Genomic DNA, 25730 nt, shown 5'->3' with positions numbered 1-25730 from the left:
CTTTTGATTTTAATAATGAATAAGTAAATTAACATTAACATATTTTTTATTGTAAGTTCATATTAACTAATTACTAATGTTAACAAACATAACTTCATTGTAAAGTGTTACCAATTCTATACTGTTCTTTCATTATTCAAAATAAGAAAGATCAGTACTATGTAAGCACTCCAGGAGGAGATGAAGGTTTGGCAGTCACCTTTATGCATGAAGCAGAGGTTTATATATCTCTGAAACACCTAAACCTGACACCCACAGGGCAACATTATAAGCTCATGTACACAACATGAGCTACTACTTCCTCTTTCTGTTTTGCTTACTGGTAGCACCATTGATCTGCTCAGGATTTTACCTGCACTGGCAGGTCTCTGTGGCAGGCCTGGAGACACCGTGTTCCTCTGCAGCTGTGGTTGCTGTGGCGACAGCAGGCGTGGGTCTGTGAGAGTGGAGGTGACGAAGGAAGTGGTGACATGGCTGCTGGGCTGGCTGAATGGCAGAGGGCTTTGACTGGACACCGGCACTGTGACTGGCATGGAGAAAGTGGGCGGTGGCACTGTGGACTGAGAAACACAGATAGAGAGGGAAACGTTATTGGCTTAAACTCGCCCACCTGCATGCACATCAAGACATTGCGCAAACGGTCGCACACCGGTTTTAATAGCATGCAGTGACTTGTGCAAACATCTTCAAAGCAGAGCATGTGAAGCTACAAGGTGCGGAGTTAATTTTGTAAGACGTAAAATCTGTTAATGTTTTAGTGTGAGTAATCCAGGCTGGAAATGAAAGGAACAGGAAGTCTTCACTTCATTTGACACTTGTTTAACCCTCTTTTTCTTAGCCCAGGATTTAACTCAATTTTAGTCTGCAACAGTTGTCCTTAAACTGGTAATATGGCTCTAGGGAATAATCCACCACACACAGTAGGCTCAGGTGTTTCAAACAAGGGGCATGTGGCCATGACAACTCCTGAGTCAGCCGATCCGCGTTCTCTTGCTTTGTGAAGCACAATTAGCCAGCTTCGGCAATCAGTGTGGACTCAAACTGTCCAGATGCTCTGATGGAGACCCATTTTCCCATGATCCTCAGCAAAACCAGGGCTTCTAAATTTAGAATGTGGGCCGCAGTAGGCCTTCTGTGTTCTGAGTGGGACCCAGTTTCATAGAGTTGGTCTGGCTGTTCCTCTGTCCTTCTCCTTTTCTCCTCTCTGTCTGAGCTTCAGCAGAAAAATGTAGTTTGAAGTGTGCCGATTATAGTCCCTACATTCTTAAAAATTAAGTTTCCAAAAGGGGGTTTTCACAGTGACGTCACAGAAGAGCCATTTTGGGTTTCCAAAAGAACCTTTCAGTGAACAGTTCTTAGTTGTTATTGTGAAGTACATTTTAATAACCTAAAGAACTTTTTTTCTTTTGTGCAATGCAAAGGTTCCATGGAAGCTGAAGGTTCATGGAAGTTAGATGCCATTAAGGAACTTTTAGTTTTAAAGGGATAGCTCAACCAAAACTGAAAATTTGATGTTTATCTGCTTACCCCCGGGGCATCCAAGATGTAGGTTACTCTGTTTCTTCAGTAGAACACAAACAAAGATTTTGAACTCAAACTGTTGCAGTCTATCACTCTTATAATGTAAGTGGATGGGAATCATGGCTAAAACATACAATACCCCCCCCCCCCCCCCCAAAAAAAAACGTACAGTAACAAAACCAAATTAAACTCTGCAACTCGTGACGATACATTGATGTGTAAAGACACGATCAGAAAACAATCTGCAAGAAACTGAACAGTATGTATATAGTTGTTTTACTTCTGCACTGCAATGCCTGAACTGTATGAGCGCCTCCTCAAAACACGGCCTGCAGGTATTCTTCTTCTTCTTGCTTTATGGTGGATCACAAACTTATAAGTGCATTAATGCCACCTATCTCTTAAATGGACCATTGACACTCAATCTACAATCTCAATTAGGAACGTCAATGGTCCATTTGAGAGATAGGTGGCAGTAATGCACTTATGTTTGTGATCCTCCATAAAGCAAGAAGAAGAAGAATACACCTCACCTTCAGGCCGTGTTTTGTGGAGGTGCTCATAAAGTTCAGGCACTGCTGTCCATCAGAGGTAAAAAACTATGGAGATACTGTTCAGTTTTTTGCACTGACCGATCGTTTGTGTCTTTACACATAATGTATCGTCACAAGCCGCAGGGTTTAATTTAGTTTTTTTTTTGTTTTGTTGTATGTTTTAACCATGATTCCCATTCACCTCCATTATAAGACTAACAGACGGCAATGGTTTGAGTTCAAAATCTTTGTTTGTGTTCTACTGAAGAAACATAGTCACCTACAGTACATCTTGTATGCCCTGGGGGTAAACAGATAAAATCAAATAAAAGATTTTTAGGTGAACTAACCCTTTAAGATTGTGAGAGTGACAGCTGGGTTTTGACCTCAGACAGCTTTGTTGTTATATCCGAATATGGGTAAACATTTCCTATAAACACTGTTGGTTTTGCAGAAATTACTTCTAATGAGATTCTACGGATTTCAAAGCTACTTTAAATGAATATTCCAAATTAAACATATCCAAGCTAGGGTTCTGGAGGGAGTAACCCATGTAACATATGCTATATGGATTAGACTGTGGACGAGGTAACTAAGTTCCAGCACTGCACGCAGGCCAAGCAGGGTGAAGGGAGGATCATTAGTGTGAGATGAGCAGCTGGTTTTAAAATATGGAGCACCAAGACAGAAATAATCTAATTCGCTAGTCTCTACTTTCTCAGCCAGAAAATGTCGTCTTACACTTCTGATGTGCCTACAACAACTGAATATAAATACAACAGACTCAAGATTATGTCAGTCTAGACACACAGATAGTCGATAGCGGATAGCGATAGCGATAGTAAACTGTGATAAGAACGACACTTGGTACTGAAAGAAAGACTGTGTGACATTGACGAAGAACATGACCAGTAAAGTGAGAAAGACTGATTGGTTTAGGAAACAGGTCTGCAATTCATATTCACATGAAGTCCCTTTGGCTTGAAGCTTACTGCAGATCATGAGGAATGATCTTTCAGGGTCAATAAATAGATTTAATTTTCAATATATATTTTGAATGTGATTTATTCCTGTGATGGTATTTTCAAACTTTTTAATGGTAGTGTACATCCAACATGAACTGATAAAAAAAAAAATATATATATATATATATATATATATATATATATATATATATATATATATGATATAGCACTGATGCAAAATACTGAAATATTCCTTTTTTTTATACTTAAATTGAAAACAATTGCAGAATATATATATATATATATTTTTTTTTTTTTTTTTTTTTAGGAAGAAGAAGAAAAAATCTCAAGTAAATTTCCTCACAATCCAGCTGCATCCACTGAAATTGCCATTTTGACAGTTAATGGTGAAGATATAAAAACTCATTACAAACTGATCATTTTCCGGCCTGTTAAGTAGAGCTTGTAGTACACATGCTGCTGGGTGTCCCCAGTGAGAAGGATTAAGGTTTTAGCTTTCCTTCCTCGGGCACTCATGCTGGGATTATGTGGGAGAGAAGAGAGAGGTGCTGGATGACTCTCTTTGAGCTCCGGCCCGTGAATGGTGCACTGGGCAGAGAACGGGAGGGAGGCGAGAGAGAGAGGAAAACTGACCCTCCATCAGGTGACGAAATGCTTTTTGGATGTAGCTACCAAGCAATTTCTAATGTCCAGTCCCATTAGCATTAGAGAGAAAAGAGAACGCAACTTACTACACTAATCAGTCTCTGCTGCCCACATCATGTTGAGTCACGTTCATCATGTAAATGATAATATCAAACTTGAGCCCACGATACACTGAGAAAGCGAGCAGCACTTTCTTGTTTCTGTACCTTCTGAGAGGAGATTCCTCATGCAGAGCTCATGCATAAAGCATCCTTGACAGTGCTTTAATGAAAATTATCTTCACCAACGCCTGAATCGGGACCCAAATGAGTCAGAAGTCTATTCCTGGCAAACACGATACAAGCATCAGTCAAAGCAGAACATAAGAAACAACAGAACACAGAGTCAAGCCAGATATAAATCACAGGCGCATTTGAAAACATGGATTGTCAGGATCAAAGGGATGCGGCCTACACTCGCCCTCTTGTCCCCGACTGCCCTCTCCTGGCCCAAGCACACACATTCAGAGGGGATTGAGGGGTGGTGGGAGGGGAATGGGGTGAGAGATGGTTGCTAGGTGCTCTGTGAGTTGGTTGCCGGGCCGACAGCAGGCTGTGTGAGTTGGTTGCCGGGCCAAAAGCAGGCCTCTTCACACGAGTACTCACTGAAAGCCTATAGCTCTGCATCATTTTATCAAACTCCTCGTCTATCTTTTTGTACTTCTCCTCTGTGTGAGGTGTTAGGGAGAATGGCTCCTCAGGGTCTGGGCTCTCCGAATCCCGGTGCTCTTTCTTGTTCAGAGCCTTCATTTATTTCCGACCGAGGATGGAAGAGAGAGACAGAGAGGAAGAAAGAGAAGGAGGGAGGTTAGAACAACAAGGTAAAGAGGAATACTCACTCCGTATCGTTTGAAGAGGTTGTCCAGCTCATCGCTTTTGTGGAATTTGTCCTCTTGTAACGGACTTTGGTCGATTGAATCGTCCCCATCTGGCTCTGGACTGTTGCACCCGTTAAAGCCTTTCTTTCTCAACGTCTTAAAACATTTGGAATGGGAGAAGAAAGGATAGGAGCATATTTCACATTTAGAAACACAAATGTCAATCAGAAAGAAACAGCACTGATTTGTTAAACTTACAGAGTAATGTGTGACACATAAACCAAGAACACTGTGCATCAGCAGATTGTTTCATGAGGAAGTGAAGAGGCTAAATTAGATTCTACACCTCGACTTTGGAAATGCTGAAAATGCACAGCCCATAGAAAACCGTGGGCTGAAAATAAGTTACACGAGGCTGAAAACGAGAGAAACTCAGCTTGAAAACAGACTTTTTTTAAGAAGATTTTCCAAACAAGATTTTCTCTAAGTAGCTTTGATGGGGGTATCGAGACTGAATGGAAAACAGTTTTCAGCACTGCTTTCTTCCTTTTCATAGAGGTCATAGTGACATTAAAAGTGTGCAAAGAAAATACAGCATAAAACAATGTAACCAAGAAAAAATTTTTCCATATACTACCGTTCTAAAGTTTGGGGTCAGTAAGATTGTATACTTTTCCAAAAAAGTATCTTATGATAAAATACAATAAAAGAGTCATATTGTAAAATATATATTTAAGGAATCATTGTAATATGCTGATTTGGTTCTCAAGAATTTTTCCATGATACTTTGAATATAAGAAAAATAACAGCATTTATTTGAAACAAATCTTTTTTAACATCATAAATATCTTTACTGTCCCTTTTGATTGATTTAATGCATTCTTCCTGAATCTTACTTATCCCAAACTTTTGAACTTTAGTTTTATATTATATTACATCACATTATATTACATTAGTAAATTAATTGAAATTAACTAAAATGCAAGTGGTGAAGCCTAGGGTGTTGTCAAGATGTTGCTATGCAGTTGCTAAAGGTGTTTTGAGTGGAAAAAAGTTTAATCACTTAGAAATTTAAGAAACACACCTTTCCACAAAATGCTGTACAATTGCAGGCTTTATGAGGTCACAAATCAAGCATTGAAATGAAATATTAAGAAATAGAGGCTGTTGAAATTCCTAACCCAAAGAATGAGCATTAGCAATTAGCCTTAGCAAGCAATGCTAACCAATTTATAAATTTGATGAATGATGACCAAACATTTGAACTAGCCTAATCGTTCAAACATAACACTCTCTCTCTCGCGCACACACACACACACACACACACGCGCGCACACACAGAGTGGGTCAGCTGATCAGCCTGTCTCTGAGTTGGCTCCATCTGTTCACCTGTCCCTGTATTTCTCTGCCTGCTGTCTCTCCTTTATGGGGCGGGTGTGTGTTTGTGTTGCCAAGGGAAGATTCCCCTGCAGAGCTCCGCTGCCTCTGACTGGCTAACCTCGTTCAGTAGCGCTCCTCCCCCTGCAACCGCTTTCCTTCCCTCCCTCAGTACGGACCCCTCTCTCTAGCTTCCCCTTCCTGTCTTTACATTATTTCATCTGTTACCCTTCGACCTTCACTTTCTTTCTTCTAATGTTTCTGGATGTTTTTTTACTTCCGAGTCTCTTTTCTAATCCTGTAATGCTCTCATTCTTCCACGACTTACTGAGCTGACTCATTTCTGTCCTCTATTCCCTCCATCCCATATCCTCTTTTCAAACTCCCATTTTCTATGTGGGATGTTAAAAGATTTGAGAGGGGCCAAAGGTAAAGTTAAGGAATCTGCCATTGAAAAAGACACTGATCTGACAATGAGGGGCCTATGGTGGTTCATGGTCTTAAAAACATACACATAACTCCATTTCTCAAGTGTGTGCTGATATCTAATGCAGGCAGAATGTGATGTCACCTCACATTTGAAGTGTGTAAAGCAGAGAAGGCTGCAACCCCCCCCCTCCGGCCATCTCTTTAAAACATGCTTAAAGCCTCGGCTTCACCACAGCCAGTCAGTTACACAGACGACAGCATCCACATACACCCATCTGACAGATTAGCGGCCCCTCCGAACCCTCCACACCTCCTCTTCTTCATCCTTCCATCTCAATTCCTCCTTTAAAGGCAGCGTGTCTGCCATTATCAGGCGAGTCTGACTGTAACTCATACATGAGGCTAATGGAATCATTTGAGCAGCTGATCTGGACTGATAGCCCACGGCTCAGCCCACTGTGGAGGTGGATCTGAGAGAATAAGCTGAAGTACACCATCTCGATATCGAAGAGGGCTTAGCCAATGTCCAGCACACACAGATTTCTCTCTCTTACAGGCAAGAGGTTAAGAGTTCACAGTCATTTCATCTCGACAATCTAATGCTAGTGGTCATACTTGAAAGGAACTGCTGCTGTCAGGCATGTCAAAAGTGCTGGAGGTGCCGACTTTGGTGTCAAGCAGATACTCAAATTCTATTCCTTATGCAGCATTTGTCATTTAGACTGTTACATTTTGTACCTAAAAGCTGTCTGGTGACTCCTGAAGACTCATAAATGTGCACTTCCTTGTCAAAATCCCAGCTTGGCATGGCATCAGTGTAAACACAGCAGGTTTTTGCCACTGTCTATTATTGTAATTCATAATAATTAAACAGTAATGCTGATAATAAAAAGAGAAAACCACTTACTGTGTTACTTTATTTGTTCTTTATCATCATTTGTTTTAATAAAACTTCATTTTAAAACTTTAATTAAAAAATTGAACTTAATTGACAAATATGTCAAAGGCTATATTACATTTTCTACATTTAATTTGTTAATATTTATAATAATAATAAGAATAATAATCAACTTTTTTTCAAAATAAAGCACTGTTAAATAGCACATTCATTTTTGCTATGGTCTCAAGCTTAACCTTGATAATTGTGAAATTTCACTGGTATTGTTATTGTTGTGACAAAACTAGCCAATAATTTTAACACTCAACTGAACTTCCAGCTCAATAAAATAATAATTAATAATTTATGCATTTAGCAGACACTTTTATCCAAAGCGACTTACAGTGCATTCGGTTTATCGTTTTTTTACATATCATGTGTTCCCGGGGAATCGAACCCCCAACCTTGCGCTTGATAACGCAGTGCTCTACCAATTGAGCTATAGGATGGCAATTAACATTCATCGGAGATGCTGGGCCTTCTGACATGCACATCAGGTCCCATAAAACCCAATAAATGATGCCACCTGACCTGTTTGAATCTTGATTTTATCTAGTCGGATTTGACTGGATTGTGAAAAATGAATTATGAAAATATTAATGCTATTATTTTCTTCGCCCACATGACCTTGGGTATATCAGAAAAATAAACATTGTTTCAGAAGCAGAGAAAGTTATTAGATTTTGATGAAAGATTATCATATTTTTCATTAGAAAGGTGAGGATAGATGAATCACACCAACCCATTTATTAAGAAAATCTAAAAAATATATATAATTTCATGTTGTTTTTAAGTCCCCACGGCCTCTTCATCTGAGCTGCTTATGAAAAAGGGCAAAGCCTTCTTACCACCTCTTTTCAATCTCAACTGATATCTACAGGATCTTCATCCTTAAACACCCACTCTTCATCTCTCTGTCTCTTTCTCCCTCTCTCTGTCTCTCTTCTGATTGGGATCTGCAGTCAAGCAGATTAACAAGCTCTGGCAGAAAAAGCAGGCAGCCCCCATACATTCACACACGCACACACACACACACACACACACACACACACACACTCACACACTAGGCACGTGCAACACGAGACAAGCGAGGAAATGAGAGCAAAGAGAGAGAGATGTGGCAAGAGAGAAGAAGAGGCTGTGTGAGTACATATGCATCTGTTCAGTCATGCATCAGTGTGAAAGCATGCCTGCCTGAATATGTGTGTGTGTGTGTGTGTGTGTGTGTGTACAGTGAGCTGAGGGTGAAGGTGAATGAGGGTTTTTCTCTGGGTAAATGTAAGCCGCTTCATAATTTATAAGCAACAAATCTCCCTCACTTTATTGAATGGCCTCGTTTTGCCTGAATGTCTCTCTCTTCCTGGTCTCTTCCTAAGTCAAATAACCAAGTAAAGCAGAGAACGTGTTTTTAATTGGGCATGAGCCACAGAAAGGGCCTTCTGAATGGTACTTCCCCCAAAAACATCAGGCCAGACACTGGGAACTCAGCACCAGGTCTGCCTCTACTGTCACTCTGCCTCTCAATATTGCATGAGACAGCCTTCAGCCTTTACACACACAAAGCAGCCCAGTCAGGCTTGAGCTGATGTGGCCCACAGCGGCCTAACGCCCTCACCACAGTGCATGCACGCACACACACACACACACACACACACACACACACACACACACACACACACACACACACACACACTATCTCAAGAGACTTCTGCAGCTGCACCCAACAGGAAACATGCACCTGTACCACTGGGGGCTTCTGCAAAAGAGTCATCAGTTTCTCAACATCAAACACTCTACAGAAGTATTCACCCTCTGATGACTGCATTTTAAAATGCAAGGCATTACCATCTAATTTTGAAAAATAAATCTTGAAATAAATGCTTTACTTCTGTACACACACACACACACTTTAAGTTTTAACGGAACAGATCACCCAGAAATTACAATTATGTTATGATTTACCCACCATCAAGCAATTTCAATCAACATTCAGTTATTTTTATATTATTTCTTCATACAGTAGTTCACAGTGAACACAGTCATAGCAATGACAAATTGGACTCATGTGACTTGTGTACTACATCCTGGATCTTCTTAAGTCATGATAGCGTTGAGTGAGTAAAAGACCCAAATTCAAGTGAGCTTAACTTGAGTACCAGTTCTATCAAATTTGGAAAAAAAAACATTTCTTTTGAGCTGATTCTTTTCGATTAAAGCTTGATCTGGTACACAAGTTGCACTGAATTATTCATTATGGAATACAGCTGCATTAAGGTGCATCAAGACAAGAAGACAAGACAAGAAAAAAAACACGAGTTAGGATTACTATTAGGGTGAGTAAATAATGACAGAATTTTTTATTTTTGAGTGAACTCGCTTTTTAATTTGGGCAGCATTCAAACTATACTATCTGAGACCATCTCTAACTCTTCCGGTGAGATTATATTATATTTCTAAAACTTGTTGTTCACTAATAATCTTCTTTTCCAGTGAGCTGTTAACTTGAGGACCAAAATATCCAAATCATTGAGTCAGAGAGCTGAACTTAAGAACCAAACCTGGTCCATTTACAATTTGAGCCATTCTTTCCAACAAACCGCATTTTCCAATTCATAAATTGCATTGAGCTACTCTTTATGGGAAACAACTGCATTAAGTAGCATGAAGGGGAAAAATAAAACGGAGTACAGGTTCAAAATACCATGAGGGAGAGTAAATGACAGAATTTTCATTTCATACCAAGTAAACTATCCTTTTAATTCATATTGTGTTGAATACTACCCGAGACATTCTTCCACTGCTGCTGTTCTTTCCGAGTTAATGTTACGCGCCCCATAACAACATGCCACACACATGCAGTCGCCATCTTGTGTTGGACAGGACAGACACCGGATGGGCACCGTGTGTGTGTTTGTGTGTAAGCCACTTTTTCCTCTCTGGCCAAAGGCAGGAGGTGGTAGGGGGTGCAGCTGTCCCTACCTCTCCTGTCCCACCATCGTCCAGGCAGTTAGCCAGCGGCATATAGAGATCCACAAGCCTCTGAACAACCCTTCATGCTCTCTAGACGTGCACACACACTCTTTCTCTCACATGTGCTCGGCCTCCTAATGGATGAGTGTTTAGCTATGCAAAAGCCTTGGCATTTGTTGAAGAATTTGCAATGTTGTGGATTTACACTATGGTATAACCAATGTATTTTGGACATGGTAAAACCATAATATAAGTAGGGCTGTGCGATTAATCGCATGCGATTGTCATGCACATCTCATCAGTAAAGCCTCAGGATCTGTGTATTAAATGCCGCTCCATCTGAAAGCAGGTGATGGAGATTTACTCCTAATCACGGAACTGGCTTTACTGATGAGATGCGCATGACAATCGCATGCGATTAATTGAACAAGCTACTTTTTTGGAGTAGCACGTAAATAAAGCAATATATAAATTAAGTCAAATTAGCATCGTAATAGCATGGTTTAAATCCATAATGAAGCTTCACTATGTAATAAAACAATGAATGTAGCTTTAGTTACAGTATTCAATAAAGGTCAAAATAAATGAGGAGAAACGTAATGAAAACAACAAATAGACTTTTTTTTTTTGAAGGGATCATTCTCAGAGGACTTGTGTGTTAGGGGGAAAACAGTGCGTAATTTGCTCCGCGGTTTTAACAAGGTTTTTGTGAGGAAAAACACACAAATTTACCTGGCCTCCTCAGGGAAAACTAGTCCTGACCAAATAGGGCTATTGACTGAACTACTGCAACCGAATTAACACGGTTCACCAAAGACAGGAAGGAAGGAAGGAGTGAAGAGAAGGAGCAAACAAATAAAGGATGAATGATCCCAACAAACAAACAAAACAATTTCCTGGAACCTGAAATTGGAAGGATTCATGGTGGGTTTGTACGTCTGTGTTACCTCAATGATATCTGCGTTGGTCCTGCTTTCGTGCGGCTCATTGTACTCGGTGTATTTGAGGAGTACTTTGTCCATGTCGGTGCTGGCATACTGGAAGAGCTTGTTTGAGTGATTGAAAATAATGAGGGCAATCTCACAGTCACACAACACACTGAGCTCATAAGCTTTCTTCATCAGACCAAACTTCCGTTTGGTGAAGGTCACCTGTGGATAGAGAAAAAGATGAGGTTAGAGAGGGAGAAAAAGATGATGATGGAGGTGAAGATCTTTTATTTGCAGTGAAACAAGAAAGAAGATACTAAAGTTATTGTCCACTTAAAACAACCAATAATGCACATTCATGTTTTTCCAATTCCATTTAGCTTTCTTTCCTCTGTGAAACTTTAAAAGAAAATATTCTGAAGATTTAGATTTTCAATTTAAATTAAATGATCACAAATGAGGATTGGAGCTTTCAAGATTCAAAAAGGAGGCAAAAACACCATTATTAAATCATAAACATGTTATCCTAAAGTAATAACGATAAGATATATGATTATTTAAAGGGATATACTGAAATTTAAGACAATCTTGATGTGATGCGCTCTTTAGAGTTTACTTAACAGTTAACTGGGAAGATACACATGCAAATTTGACTATTAAATTGCCATAAAAAAATGCTGTTAAAAATGACACTAAACAAGGAGAATTTTTTTTTTTTTTTTAATATGTCTTATTTTAAGGATGTTAGATAACTTTGGGAGTCAAAGTCACAATTTGCACTATGGTGTCACAATGGTGCTTTTGTGTTTTTTTCTAAGCGTGAAAGCTCCATTGCCCATTCATTGTCATAGAAAGGTGAAGATGAACCAACTACATTCTTCAAAACATATTTTGTAATTCAACAGAAGAAAACAAAGTCATAACGGTTTTGAACCACATGAGGCTGAAAAAAAAATAGTGACAGGATTCTTTAAATATTTTGTGGGAATTTTTGCAGTGCACAGAGGTTGACTAGGTATTAGCCACAGATTCTTCTCTCTCAGAATTGACTGGCTGTCTACCACTTTCTTGCTCACTTTTAGCAAAAGTGCCACCTCAAGAAAGAAAGTTTTTCTGCTCAAACCCAGGACACCTTAACCTTAACAGCTCGACAGTGTTAGCAGACAGTGATTGCATCTCTGCAAATAAAAGCCCTTTTCCTTTGAGTGAAAGAATCTTCTCCACCTCAACAATCAAGGAGCTGATGTTCCTTCTCTCCACGGCAGCACCAGGATAAACACCAGCAACATAATTGCCATCGAAAATAGAAATCGCAGGGTAACCAATGGAAACAGGAGAATACAACTTTATCACTGTGAAGAATACTGAGACAGCGACCTGACTTCTTTCCACTTCTCTCTCTATCCAATTAACCTCAGGGCCGAATGCTTACCTACTGACCTTTACCGCACACGCGGACTCAAGCTCGCTCTCTCACCTGCTGCTGTCTGTCAGCTCCGGATGCCTCCGTTCCTGTACATCTCTCTTCTCTACTTGCCTCAATGCTGGAGTTTGGTAATTAAAATGCACATTTTATTGCAGCAAAGACTGCAGTTCATATCCTCTTTTCATACTGTTTAATTCTTTAATTGCCCAGATACCTGTTACACCACAGGAAGATCGCAAGGACAAGATGTAGGGTTCAGTTTTCCAGAAGAAATCTCAATTAAAAGTGATTTTTTGAGTGATGTGAATTGAGGCTTAATGTGGGTCAGACAAACTACACAACTTTTTTTTTTGTAACTTAAATATGATTAGTCAGGCACACCTGAGGGAGACAGAGAGCGCTGACACAGCGAAGCAGGCTAAGGTTGAGTATGCACACCTGACTACCACTATCAGCACAACTGTGACCAGAAAAACATTTCCCATACCTTCACAGCCATCTTTCTAAGAGATTACACACTAGTGAGTGGAATTTCTAACTCTAAACCAAACACCATAATTACTTTCAAAGCTTGATAAAAAAAAAATCATTATCTGTTTGATCTTTATTATTTATACTAAATTATACAGATTTTTTTGTTGTTAAATTATTTTTATTTTATTTATTTACATTTTCAAACAGATACAATTGTTCATATTTAAATTATATAAGGTAACAAATTAGGTACCTATGGCAGCCCTAAAATACTACAACTTAAAATTAAATGTACTAGACTAAAACAAACTAGTGATGCACAACATAAAAAATGTAGCAGATGATAATTATGTTCATGTTATTGCTGAAAATTGATATAATTCTAAATAGATGCACAATAAAGATTAAAATCAGTTAGAATTGAATGTATGTTTCACAAAATTAGAATGTACTGTATAAAAAATAGATATTTGACTTTCTAAAAATTATCTACATTTTAATTATGTATCCAGAACTACCCAAGGTCAGACAAATAAAGATGAATTAATTTAAACAAAAATCAGACAATAAACAATATGGTACTGATTTAATGCACATTTCTGAATAAAACTAATACTAAAGCTCAAATTAAAGTAAAGTAATAAAATCCTGCTGCATCAGTTGAGCCAGAAACTGAAAAACTGCACCACTCAGACAAACAGCAATGCTTTGAAAGCACCAGTGTTTGCACCCTAAAGAATGAAAACCTATCTGTAGTTAACTTGTAGTTGTCTCTGCTTATTAAACTATTATAGGAAAAGTACTTAAAGATAAAAGAAATCCACACCTCAACTATAAATCAACAGAAACCTTGCACTGGAGGAGTAAGATTTGATTTTGCCTCCCGCTGTTTGTCCTCTACAAGAAGTCTAAATTACAGACGCAACTTAAGGCAACTCAAGAGTCACAACTAATAAAAATGATTTCAGTTCTAATCCTGTGTATATTCCAGAGATAGATGACGAAATGAATTATTTTCAGTTACGTATTCAAAACTGAAAACAATTCAGATATGTTCAGCTAAAAACACTGATGCTGCAGACCGTCAGGCTTTGCACTCACCTGTCTGTTACGCTCGTCTGTGATTCGCTGAATCTGGATCTTTTTCCTCCCCATGGCTGCTGTGATTGGCCGAACAGGGGTGGGGGCAAGGTTGGGGATGTGGTGAGGTTAGGTGTCAAAATTTCTTGAGGCAGCTACAGGAGCACGAACAGCGACTAGTCGCCTCTGTGTATGAAGATGTGTATGTGAGAGAGTCTCTCTCTCTCTCTCTCTCGCTCTCTCTCTGTATGCCACCTGTCTGAAGCAGCTGGGCTCACCCGTCTTCCTCCACTGATAAAAAAAAGGAAGGAGGGAAGGAAGAAAGAAAGTATGTGGCCTCCTGGTAGGGCCTTCAGATCATGGTCTGCTCGGGGTGCATGTCATCCGACAGGTGTCTTTTCTGATATCCAAACCCCCCTGGAAAAAAATCTGGTGATGAAGATGATGATGGTCTTGTGATGAATTCTGTGAAAGAAAAGAGAGACAGAACTTCAGACAGAAGAAATTATTTTCTTTTCTTTCTGTAACTAGATTACTTTGCATATGTATCTAGATCAAAGTCATTCAGAACAAAAGACAAATGGGCTCCTTACAATATTATAGCAAAAAAAATGCTAAAATGCTAAATATACTACAAATGTATTACATATGTTGGTTAACTCATCAAATTAAATTTACAATGCATCACATATACACAACTGTTTAACAGTTTAGGCTTGGTAAGATTATTTTTATGTTTTTGAAAGAAGTATATTATGCTCACCAAGGCTGCATTTGTTTTTGTTCAATGTGTTACAATAAAACAGTAATATGGTAAAATATTTCTACAATTTAAAACAACTGTTTTCTATTCTAATATATTTGTAAAAATGTAACATTTCTGTGATGACAAAGCTGTATTCAAGTCTTCAGAAATCCCTCTAATATGCTGATATGGTGCTCAAAAATGAAACCGTGCTTATTATCAATGTTGGAAATAGTTGTACTGCTTAATATTTTTGTGTAAACAGTTTTTTCTTGAATGACTTAAAAAAAAAAAACTTACTAGCCCCAAATTGTGAACAGCAGTGTATATCAATATGAATATAATTAATTATTTACATAATTAATTGCTTAATTTTATATAATTAATTGTACTCTTTTAAGAGCCCAACAAACTCCAACATAATTTCAATTATATGTTTCTGCTCCTGTAATTTTATATTTTAAAAAATGTATTAAATAATCATTTTTCTTCATAATTTCAAACACAAAGCCTTTACCACTGGGCCGGTCAAATATCTTGTGGTCTGTGATTATTGTGTCACTTGCTCATTCATCCCGCACTCTCTTGTTAGTAAATTTCCATTGTTTTTCCAGGATTTTTGCAAATCCATTTTTAAAGACTGGACTCAAAAAGAGTAATTTTTAGCTTAAATACTTTAACTAATCATAAAATAGAATAAATGAATTTCCATGACTTTTTTTTTTAAAGACAAATGTTAATTTCTTTTTAATGCATGGAAAACACACTTTTGAAGTTCCCCAATATTGTTAGGTTTCAGGACCATGATGGGAATCCTGAAGCTAAAGATCCCCTAGACAGAATAAGCAAACCTTCCCTCAACTGTCGCTGGGTTAGCGACACATAGCATGACATTCTCATATACGGCTGGCCAGAGCCCCTTTCTGCAGCCTGCCAGAGCCTGATTATGTGTTCCTGTTCACAAACCACCAATGCTGATGTGGCTTACAGACCTAAAGCATCTTCACCTGCAGGGAAACACCTGCTGAAGTGTCTCTGTACTTGAGTGTGTCATCCAGCAGCACTCACAGCGCTCTCTCAGGAATAAGTCTCCCTTTTAGTTGTTTAGTCAACATGGATATTTAGCTGCGTTTGAAGGATAAGTTAATTTTTCACTTTAGAATAATAAAAAAACATGCTGAAACAAACAGTGAGAACAGATGCCTGGGAGTGAGACGGCACAAGTTTGCATGTGCATGAATGAACGGCTGCTTGAATGGATTTACTGCTGCCTAAGAATTGTCATATGGGCCAAAGTAATTTTAAAACATGCTATTATTATCTCTGCCTTCGATTAAAAAGCAACCAGGGGCTTAAAACAGAATTCTATATATACATCCAGACTGTACACTCTCACAGTCACACTCACACATCCCCACATGACTGCTGACACAAGCTGACTCCCTGATCAGGGAAGCCTTCAAACTTCCTCATTTCCTCTTTTCAGGTCAAAGTGCACATGCTCAGAGACAATCTTATGAGAGTCTGCCCAACTCGAATGATTCGTTTTTACTTCCTTGCCACTTTCCTCACAATAAAAAGCAACAAATAGCTCAAATTTTCCCTTTCAGTCCAGAATTAACATGAATTCTAGGCCTCTTGGAGAAAGCAAACAATTAATAAGTGTAGTTCAGAGTAATTGTTGAGAAGAAGCATATTAAAGACTGCAAAAAAAGCTATTCTAGCAAATTTCTACCAATCAAAGGGTTGCCGTTTGTTTGCACCAACTGGCATGTCAAAATTACATCATAACAATCCTGATAGGCCGATGGCACCGTGAGAATGTAAAAGTATCAACTTTTTCTTTCTGAAAAGCAGACAAGAAATATATTTCCCCACTACAAGCTTAAGAGAAGTAAACAAAAGAACAAATACGTCTATTATAACAAAATTACATTTTTACCAAAAACAAAACAAAAACAAGGCACATAATTGTGTAGTTATGGTATCCGAATAATGGTGGATGACTGCATGGAAAAGACAGACGTAATGTTTGGAAACTGGCAGATATTTAAAGGAATTAAACACTTCACAATTAAAGCTGACATTTTACTATTTCCAACATTGGTCTATGATACGTCTACATTTCGCAACAAGTGGCAGCCATTACTGCCGCTTTAGTCTCAGACTCAGATGTCATGCCCACGGACCATAACGTCTGCAGCATTTGGTACACAAAAGTGTACCAGTTTGTTTATGAAAATTAATTTGACATGAACCAAGAGAAAACATTACCATCTACAGCCACAAGAGTGCGCTCTATGCTGCTCAGTGCTCCTGCATCCTCTCCCTGAAAACATACAGCGCCCTCTCGTGGCTGTAGACGGTAATGTTTTATCTTGGTTATTGGTTCTAAATAAATGCAACTTATAGTCCAGTGTGTCTTATATTTGTTTGTTTTTTTCCTCGTCATGACGCATTTTTGGACAGATGCGACTTAGGTGCGACTTATAGTCCAAAAAATATGGTAAATTAAATATTTTCGAAAGTATGTGAAATATTTAAAGTTCGCGGCATACAATCTTTAAAATACGTCCAAGAGTTTTACACAGACAAGAGTCTGTTATTGTGGCATTTCCATGTTTCAAAACGTGACGATGAACAAAACGAACTGTGACTGGTTGTTGGACATGTTGGTCAAACGACCTCATGGGCGGGCCCTGGCCAATGAAAGCTGCCATGAATTCCAGACCTCCAGCCTGATGGTCTGGCTACGTGAGACTTCTGCCACTTATTCACCAGGTTAAAATTAATGAATGATGAATGTATGATTATACGCACACAAAATAAATGACCACAAATATGTTTGAAAGAAAAACATAGTAGCTTTTCTATGGATAATCAGCCTGTATTTACAATTCACACCTTGTGTTTACAATTTTTGATTGAAACACATGACATCTATTCTGGTGGTCACATACAATCTGGCAAAAAGTTCCAATCAAAGCCCAAATTGGGCCTGAAAATTCAGCATAAGCATATGATCTATATAACTCTCCATTGAAAATGAATGACTTCCAGGCTGTGGTTAATTAAAGAAAGTGAAAAGTGGCTTAAGAAACAAAAGCCATGCATTCTGTTAACTTGAGTGTTCTCCTTTCACAACAAAACAACTGGAAAAGACATATAGGACTAGAAACACTGTCACTTTTTGTGTGTTCTAATATCTAGAGTGACAAAAAAAAATGTCAGAATGCAGTAGTTCGTGTACTCTGAGGGCATGACAAAACAGTTCCTGTCACAAGCTTCATCACTTCTTTTACAGTAAAACACTGAATGGTATGTGTGTGCGCATGTACGTTTACATGAGTTTTCTGACTCCAAATGGAGAGGATGTGTTGACAGGAAAGGTTTCCTCAACCGGTCGTCAGAAGCTCAGGCTTGAGTTCAAAGCGACTCAGAGTCCGTCTGTGTGTTTCTGTCTGTGGGGCCAGCACATGAAAAGACTTCTTTATCTGCAGTGAGAGTCAGAGTTTGACCTTTCACCCTGTGAGCTCTGAGAGGGGCTAATTCCCAGCTCTGATCTCAGTCACTTCACAAGGGACCTGGAAAGTGTCCTCAGCCTGCGGTTCCTCACAGTCAGACTCTCTAGCCACAGAGAACTCGTGAAGTACTGCTTCATAATGCTGAAACTTGATAACGTTATTCAAAACTGGGGTCTGCAAGAGGATGCTAGAGGATCCACAAAAAAATAAAATAAAAATAATAATAATAATATATATAATAGATAGATAGATAGATACATTAAATATTTAATATAACTTTTTAATTTTTATATAATTGTAGAAAACAATCCTATATTTGTTAAAACAAACTGAATACAATATAACTATAATAGTTTATAGTATTTACAGAATTATGTTTTTTACAGAAACATTTTATGAAGAAAGAAAGAATGGTGTATGATTGGGTAAACTAATTATTACATTTTCTCAGGAAAATAAAAGTAGTGTTTGCCCTTGCAACACTTGCACCACAAATGCCAGGGTGTTAGGCAGTAACTGTATGGTTTTTAGCACATTTATGCGGTTGCTAAACTGTGCTTGAAGTCAAGTCGAAAAGGTTAACGTGAGAACTTTTTTTAAAGTAGTTTATTGTCCGGCAGGTAAAAAAACTGTAAGAGTCTTTTTGCTGAGAAAAATTACAGCACAGTTCCAACAGGCTGCATGATTTGAGGTATTATGTGAGTTTGTAGAACAAACGGTGTGGGACAGGTTACATGGCGAAGTTGGGGAACTCTGGGGTTTGTTTAGATCTTTAACCTTAAGGGTTAGCAAGCACCACAATTAAACAATAAAGAAAAAAAAGAAGGTCACAGATAAAACACTGGTTCCTTTCCGTTTCTGTACTAGGGGAACCCCCTGCAACAAAGACAAAAATCTTCTTATCTTGAAAATTAGTCAAGCTCATGGAAGTAAACTGATGTACAATAAATAAACACACATTTATGTACACACACACACACACACACACACACACACACGTATCAGCAGAAGGCATTTCTCATTGCTCTCAGAACAAAAAGGTGAGCCGATGTACAATGCAGCTGTCATATACACATACAGGGGGAAGGTGTTATAATTTTGAGCTGTGGCTTTGCTCATACCACTGAGGAAATCCTGCGGAACCAAGCTTCAGCGTGCAACACAAGCAAAACAACATTTACACAAGCTTGCAAACAAGTGAAAAAACACCTTGGTGTAAACACATCCAAAGGCACATGCTGCTTGCTAGTGAAGAAGAACCCAAGAGGAAAAAAAAAAAATTCTCAAGTTTGTGAGCTTTCACTAGATCAAGTAATTCTCCATCTTCGAGTAGCTCGGACCCACCCGTTTGGGCTGCAATGCTTCTTGCAAGGACTCTGAAGCACCAGAGCTCCGCTGGGATAAGCGCACGCTGCCCTCATCCATGTGTGGGCATATGGTATTCTGCGTGAGCGCGTATGCGTGTGTAAGCATATCTCCTCCACAGGGTGTGTGTGAGAGAGTCCAGTTTTGTTATCCCTGCCTGTAACTAGAGGCAGAGTGGCCTGGGGCTTGGAGATAAGGGACCGTGCCAGAACTGAGCTTGGACCAGGTCCAAAGCTTTGCTGAGAAATCCATCACCTTCCCAGCTCAGAGCAGGAGGTCACCGACTGGGACAGAGAGTTGTTTAATTCGTCCGTTTACAGTTTCCGAACATTGGTGCTATACAAAACGCCCTATGACCACAGCTCTGTCACTGCTGGCAATATCTCGGCACTCTAAGAGCCAATAAAAACTATTCTGTACTGAGGAAGAAAGCTAAGCATGCTGATTGAGATACTGTGACACAAGAACCTAAAGTATAATTGATGAAGAATGAGGAGCAGTACCCTAAAGAATGCATTTATAAGACAAATCAACAAAATTCCTTTTACAAACTTGCTGAAATGGAAATGTATTTTAAAAAGTTGTCAGTAAATAGGAACTAATGATGTGCATGTAATGATGTATAGCCTTTTATTAAAGTAATTCCCAATGGATAAAATCAAGCTGAAGACTTGTTGAATATCCCTTTTCGCTCAGAAATAAGCCACATTATGGATACAAATCTACAATATTTTGGTACCAAATCAGTTATCGGCTGTTATTAAAGATTTTTCAATGTACAGGTTTAAGTCAATGCTCATTTCCCCTTTTAACACTGTTAAATTGAATCTTAACTGATTCCCCAAATAATTTCTTTTAACACTTGTAGCATTAACAATTCAATTTAGTGTTTATTTATAAATTTATTTAGATAAAATAGCACATCATTTTAATTTCAGCCATTTATCAGCCATAAATCTCACCATATAACCAATAATCGATCAATCATTATCAACCAGATTAGTAATATCTCTCATTACAAAAGCAAAATGGCTTACAAATTATGTTTCATGTTGATTTTAAGCTCAATTCCCAAAACTATACTAGAGTCACTAGACTCTATATACTCTATATATTTCCTTGATACTAGAGGAAATCAAAGCAAGCTTGTCTGCTATATGACTCATGAAAGACCAAAAAAAACAAACAAAAAAACAAGCTTGGCTGGTCCAACATGGAACCACAAAACCATTGTGGTGGAGGAAAGGTGTTCTTAGGAGACACCCTCACGCTCGTGGACTTGTTTTTTGAGCCGAGTGCTCTTCAAAACATAAGCAGTGGCTAAACTGGGGCAAAAGTGGAGCCCTTTGAGACCCTCCAGCGATTTACTCCAACCTTGAGGTTGTACTGCCAGCACCAACTGCAGGATATTTCCAGCCTGTTGACTCAACCTCCCCGCACGGCAGGAGCTCACCCTGTCCAATATGGCTACTCAGCTGCTGACCGCAGCGCATGATTTGTGTTTTTCAACACAGCCGTTTGTCCAGTACACAACGTATACTGATGATATGAGCGTGTTCGATGCTGAGGGCCATCACTGGACTTCCTCCAGGAACGGGGAGATAGGTGGCGTAATATCTGCCAAACCACAAGTGTAACCCAATCTCTGAGGCGGGGGAGGGTAATGGGTAAGGCACTGCAAGGACAGCACTTCAGGGGGAGGGGTGTAATGGATCTGTGGTCTTCAGCTTGTGTATCACACCACTGCTGTCTGTCCCGTCAACTCTGAAACAAACTACAATACTAGGTTACCACTTTCAACCCTAATTTATTTTAAATTTTTTTGGTGCCAGGCCGTAGGATTCAATTCATTTTTTTATTTTATTTTTTATTCTATACTCATTTTACAAACAAGACACTTGAGAACAGAAGAAACAGTTGTCTGTTGTGTCGTCTACAGTACTATAGGCTGTTGTTTACAGCAGCTTATCGTTTCCTGCATCAGTGTGGACAATGTGGTCAAACTTGTCAGTTAACAGCACTTCCATTCTGCCAAACAAACCAAGTAACCAACCAACTCTCAGGCTACTGAATGAGCCTGCAAATAACAACATGCTGTTCTGGGGTCAGGTAAATCTTTTTCCCTCACACCCACCATGACTCTGATATGCCACTGAAGGTTTTTAAGACACACACACCTTACTTTGTAGCATAACGTTGGTGACATCAATATGACAATTGGAAAGGAGGGTGTGTTGCCAGCGGTTCGTCACGACCACGTCACAAGCGGTTGATTACACAACAAAACAAAAGATTTTTTGCTTCGAACAAAAGATAAGCTTGTTGGTTCAGTATTATATCAAAATGATAATCAGAAGACAAGCTAGACAAGGAAAAGGTGTCCTTTGTTTTTCTGCAGAGGACTAGAACAAAGTTACACTGGAAAATGACTATAATTATAGACATACATGACGTGAATACTGATCTTTCTTTCCTGTTAATATTGAGTCTCAATGCTTTTCTCGGCTAATTTTCACCCGAAAAGGAATTACTTTTTTAAAGGTTTAATTATTATTATTATTAAGACTGAAACTGCTAGTAAAATCATTAGACTGTATATAAAAAAACTAGTGGTTGACCGACATTGGATTTTTTGACAGCTGATGCCAATATCTTGGAAAGCAGGGGTGGCCGATGGGCAATATAAAGCCGATATGATTTTATTTATTATTTAAGATATTGTAAATCATAAAAAAAAAGAGTAAAATAAACATGCTTATACTTTAAATGAAAAATATTTTTCACAAATAAATAAATATTTAATAAAAATTAAGCTGAATTCTCCTGTCCCCATTAGATTCAGACGGACGGACCGTCAGAAAGAGAAAACACGCAGTCATGCAGGATACAAATGCACACTTCATAAGATCTCATAGCTAGTTTCGACTAAGTTTGCAATATTTTTTTTCATTAGATGTTCATTTGTCATTCAAAGATTTCTTTCAATTATATAAATGTATATTTGCTGAATGCTGTCGATAAACGATAAAGTATTATAATATTCGCATTTCTATTACTAACAATTTAAAAGCAATCATTTTAATAGTTTTTTTGTATACATTTTAATTCCTTTGTTTAACAGTTCTATCTGATTATTAGATAGACTTCTGTCTGTGGACAGAACTGTTTATGATGACAGCGAACAAGAGGGAGAATGCCAATCTCAGTGCCGTCAAAATAAAAGTCCGGCGCGCCTTCAAAATAAAAACACGTACACATCGGCCAAACAGAAAAACTTATCAGCCAATACCGATATTTGAAAAACGGCCTTGGCGATATATCGGTTGACCAATAAAAAAAAAAACGCAACTAAATTCCTATTTAAACACATTGAAAAGAAAGAGTACTGTGACAAAGGTACACTAAAAGCAAAAGAAAGAGATGCAGACAGAGCTGTCATGCATTACAGCACATGGTTCGGTCACACTACACCACTCTTCAACGCTCGGAAATACCCTAAAGGCAAACTCTTAGAGAAGTTTATGGACTATACAAATCTAAAAAAAACAAACTAGTAAACCATTTTAGGATGTTACTGCTCTATTTTTGTGTCACATTCAGTATTTTTTTCAAAAACCAAAGTATGAAACTACATAAAATGAAACTTGAAGTTACACAATCTTTAAATAGCGTATTGGCCTTGCATTAAGCTTCTTCTTACCCCTTATAAGTAAAGATGAACAAAAAGCCTCCTCATGGTCTCATGTGTCTACAGTTCCTTCCCAGTGGCCCAATCAAGCATCAAATAAAATCCAAGCAGACTACAGCATGGCTTGTCCCATGACCTATGTCAGGCTGACAGTGGAGACCAGTTCAGCGATGAGCTTGTAATGCATAGAGCAGACCCCCAGCCCTCCTCTCAGATCCCTCCACCCTCACCCTTTGCCCTAATATGCCTTTAGCAACTGCCTTTAATCCATCATCATCTTTGGATGTAATTGAGAGGGTAGATGTGTGTCAGGATTGGGACGCTTGTCAGATCCTCTGTTCTCCTGTCTGTACATGTGTGTGTTAAATGTAGTGGCAGCTGCCTACACACCTTTTGTTCCGACACCCCCTTGCAACATTTCTGCTGTCACAGATGTAGCAAATTTAACTATAAAGCCGCATTTCCACCGCAGGAACTTTACCCAGGAACTAGGGACTTTGGGCTGGTACTTGGTGTGTCTCCACTGTAGGAACCAGGATCTAAATAAAGTTATGTTTAAAAATTGCCCCTCAGGAAGTCCCTGCTGGTGGGGTAGTACTTTTTCACAGGTTTGGAACCTTCTGGGGCATGACTTGGGCACAAAACATGCTGATTGGTTGAGTTCACGCAGCATTGTGATTTCAACCACCATTTATTCGGATAATTTTCAAAATATTACTGTTATTGTGTCATGAAATGTAGTTTAAAAGTATTTCAGACGAGAATGTAGTTATTTAAAACTCAAATATGTGGTTTATTTATAAAGATAGCGCCTATTTAAAAATGTGTTTAGCCGATTTCGGAGATGATCAGCGGGAGCTCAGTTCTTAGGTTTACCAACAAGAGCAATCTCGACTCGGCTATACAAGGGGTTCCCAAACTTTTCAGACCGCGACCCCCAATATTAGATTGCTGACGACCCGCGACCCCCCCCCCTCCCCCTCCTCTCTGTGTTTCCCTCTTGTGAGGATTTGCGGTTTGGTTGCATACTGACAGAGCTAAAACAAAAAGGAACACAATCTCTAAGCCAGGCTATTTTATTAACAAATTATGGACAAAAACAAATACATCCATAACTGTAAAATGCTTACAGACAAAATACGAACAAGCTGCCTATAACACACATACAACAATAACTTTGTATTCAGAAAAAACACCTAACATACATGTATGGATTTCCCAATCAGGACCCAGATTTGGTCAATGGGTGGAGCAGATAATTTTATATTTTTATAATTTTAATTTCATTTTTAAGATTACAAGTAAACAGCATTCAAGACTGCAAGAGTTCAAATCTATATGGGCCTTAGTACTCTTTTTGATGTTTTTTTATTTTTATTTTGTGATTGCTTTGTTTGTGTAATATGTGCTAAATTGTGAATAAAAAAAATAAAAAAACGCCTAATGTGATGGATGGGCGCTGTGCACGGAGCAAAGCAGGTCCACTTTAGGTTTAATTTTGGAGATCGCCACCCGCAGATCATCTTCCACGTTAAGCCGTGACCTTTGTTTATTCTTAATATAAGTCAGCGCGGAGAATGTCTTTTTACATAAATACGTTGAGCCAAATTGCATGAGGACATCCAACGCAGCTTTCAACAACTGTGCATATTCCAGCGTGACAGAAACCCAGAACTTATCCAGCGTCTTGCCGTCAAATGCCGTCCTCAGGGTTCGATCGGTTGAAAGTTCTGTCAGCTCATCTTCCATATCTGATGCCAGATGATTTGCCGTGGTTACATTAAATGGTGACCTAATCCAGTCATATTGGTCGGGAGCGTCTCCTTCAGGGAAATACTTATGAAAGTGATCTGGATAAATCCAGATTAAAAATTATTTTTTCATTGTGCTCACATATTAGATGGGGAAAAAATTACAGAGGGATTTATGGATATCTACTTTTGTTATCCTGTAAATCAGAATATACTATCAATAGCCTTAAAAAAATGATTTTCGCCATGTTTTTTGTAATAAAATGTTATATAAATCAGGCTAGGAATAATATATTTACAAATCCCTCTGTAAATGTCTTCATAATATAACTAGGTACAAGACTGGAAAGTTTGGTGTATATAGGTGCTACTAAAGTGGACATTTCGTACTTGGAGCATGAGAGAAAGGTCATTTTGAGAAAACAGGCTTTAAAGATTTATCATCAGCCAATGAGATTGCGCTTTCAGCCCTTTTACTTTCGCGATTGGTTGCT

General features: G+C 38.6%; 1 protein-coding gene across 13 annotated transcripts in view; it reads right to left on the bottom strand.

The window, feature by feature from the left end:
* LOC128030614 (myocyte-specific enhancer factor 2D homolog) overlaps positions 1-25730 on the bottom strand; it is a 66286-nt gene that overhangs the window by 17978 nt on the left and 22578 nt on the right. For 5 of the 13 annotated variants that reach the window (XM_052618374.1, XM_052618377.1, XM_052618380.1 and 2 more), the window contains exons 2-5: positions 14185-14628; positions 11202-11405; positions 4330-4467; positions 353-560 (exon numbers count right to left, since the gene is read on the bottom strand). In XM_052618374.1, the coding sequence (XP_052474334.1) occupies positions 353-560; positions 4330-4467; positions 11202-11405; positions 14185-14238 (604 nt within the window). In that variant the 5' untranslated portion in view covers positions 14239-14628. Of the gene's footprint in view, positions 1-352; positions 561-4329; positions 4468-4562; positions 4698-11201; positions 11406-14184; positions 14629-23497; positions 23717-25730 lie in introns of those variants that run through there. The other 8 variants (XM_052618376.1, XM_052618379.1, XM_052618384.1 and 5 more) reach the window with 5 other exon arrangements.

The sequence above is a fragment of the Carassius gibelio genome, chromosome A16 (genome assembly GCF_023724105.1).
Source record: "Carassius gibelio isolate Cgi1373 ecotype wild population from Czech Republic chromosome A16, carGib1.2-hapl.c, whole genome shotgun sequence".
NCBI classification, from domain to species: Eukaryota; Metazoa; Chordata; class Actinopteri; order Cypriniformes; family Cyprinidae; genus Carassius; species Carassius gibelio.
The sequence above is the reverse complement of the archived record's forward strand: the minus strand, read 5'-3'. Positions and strand labels throughout refer to the sequence as shown.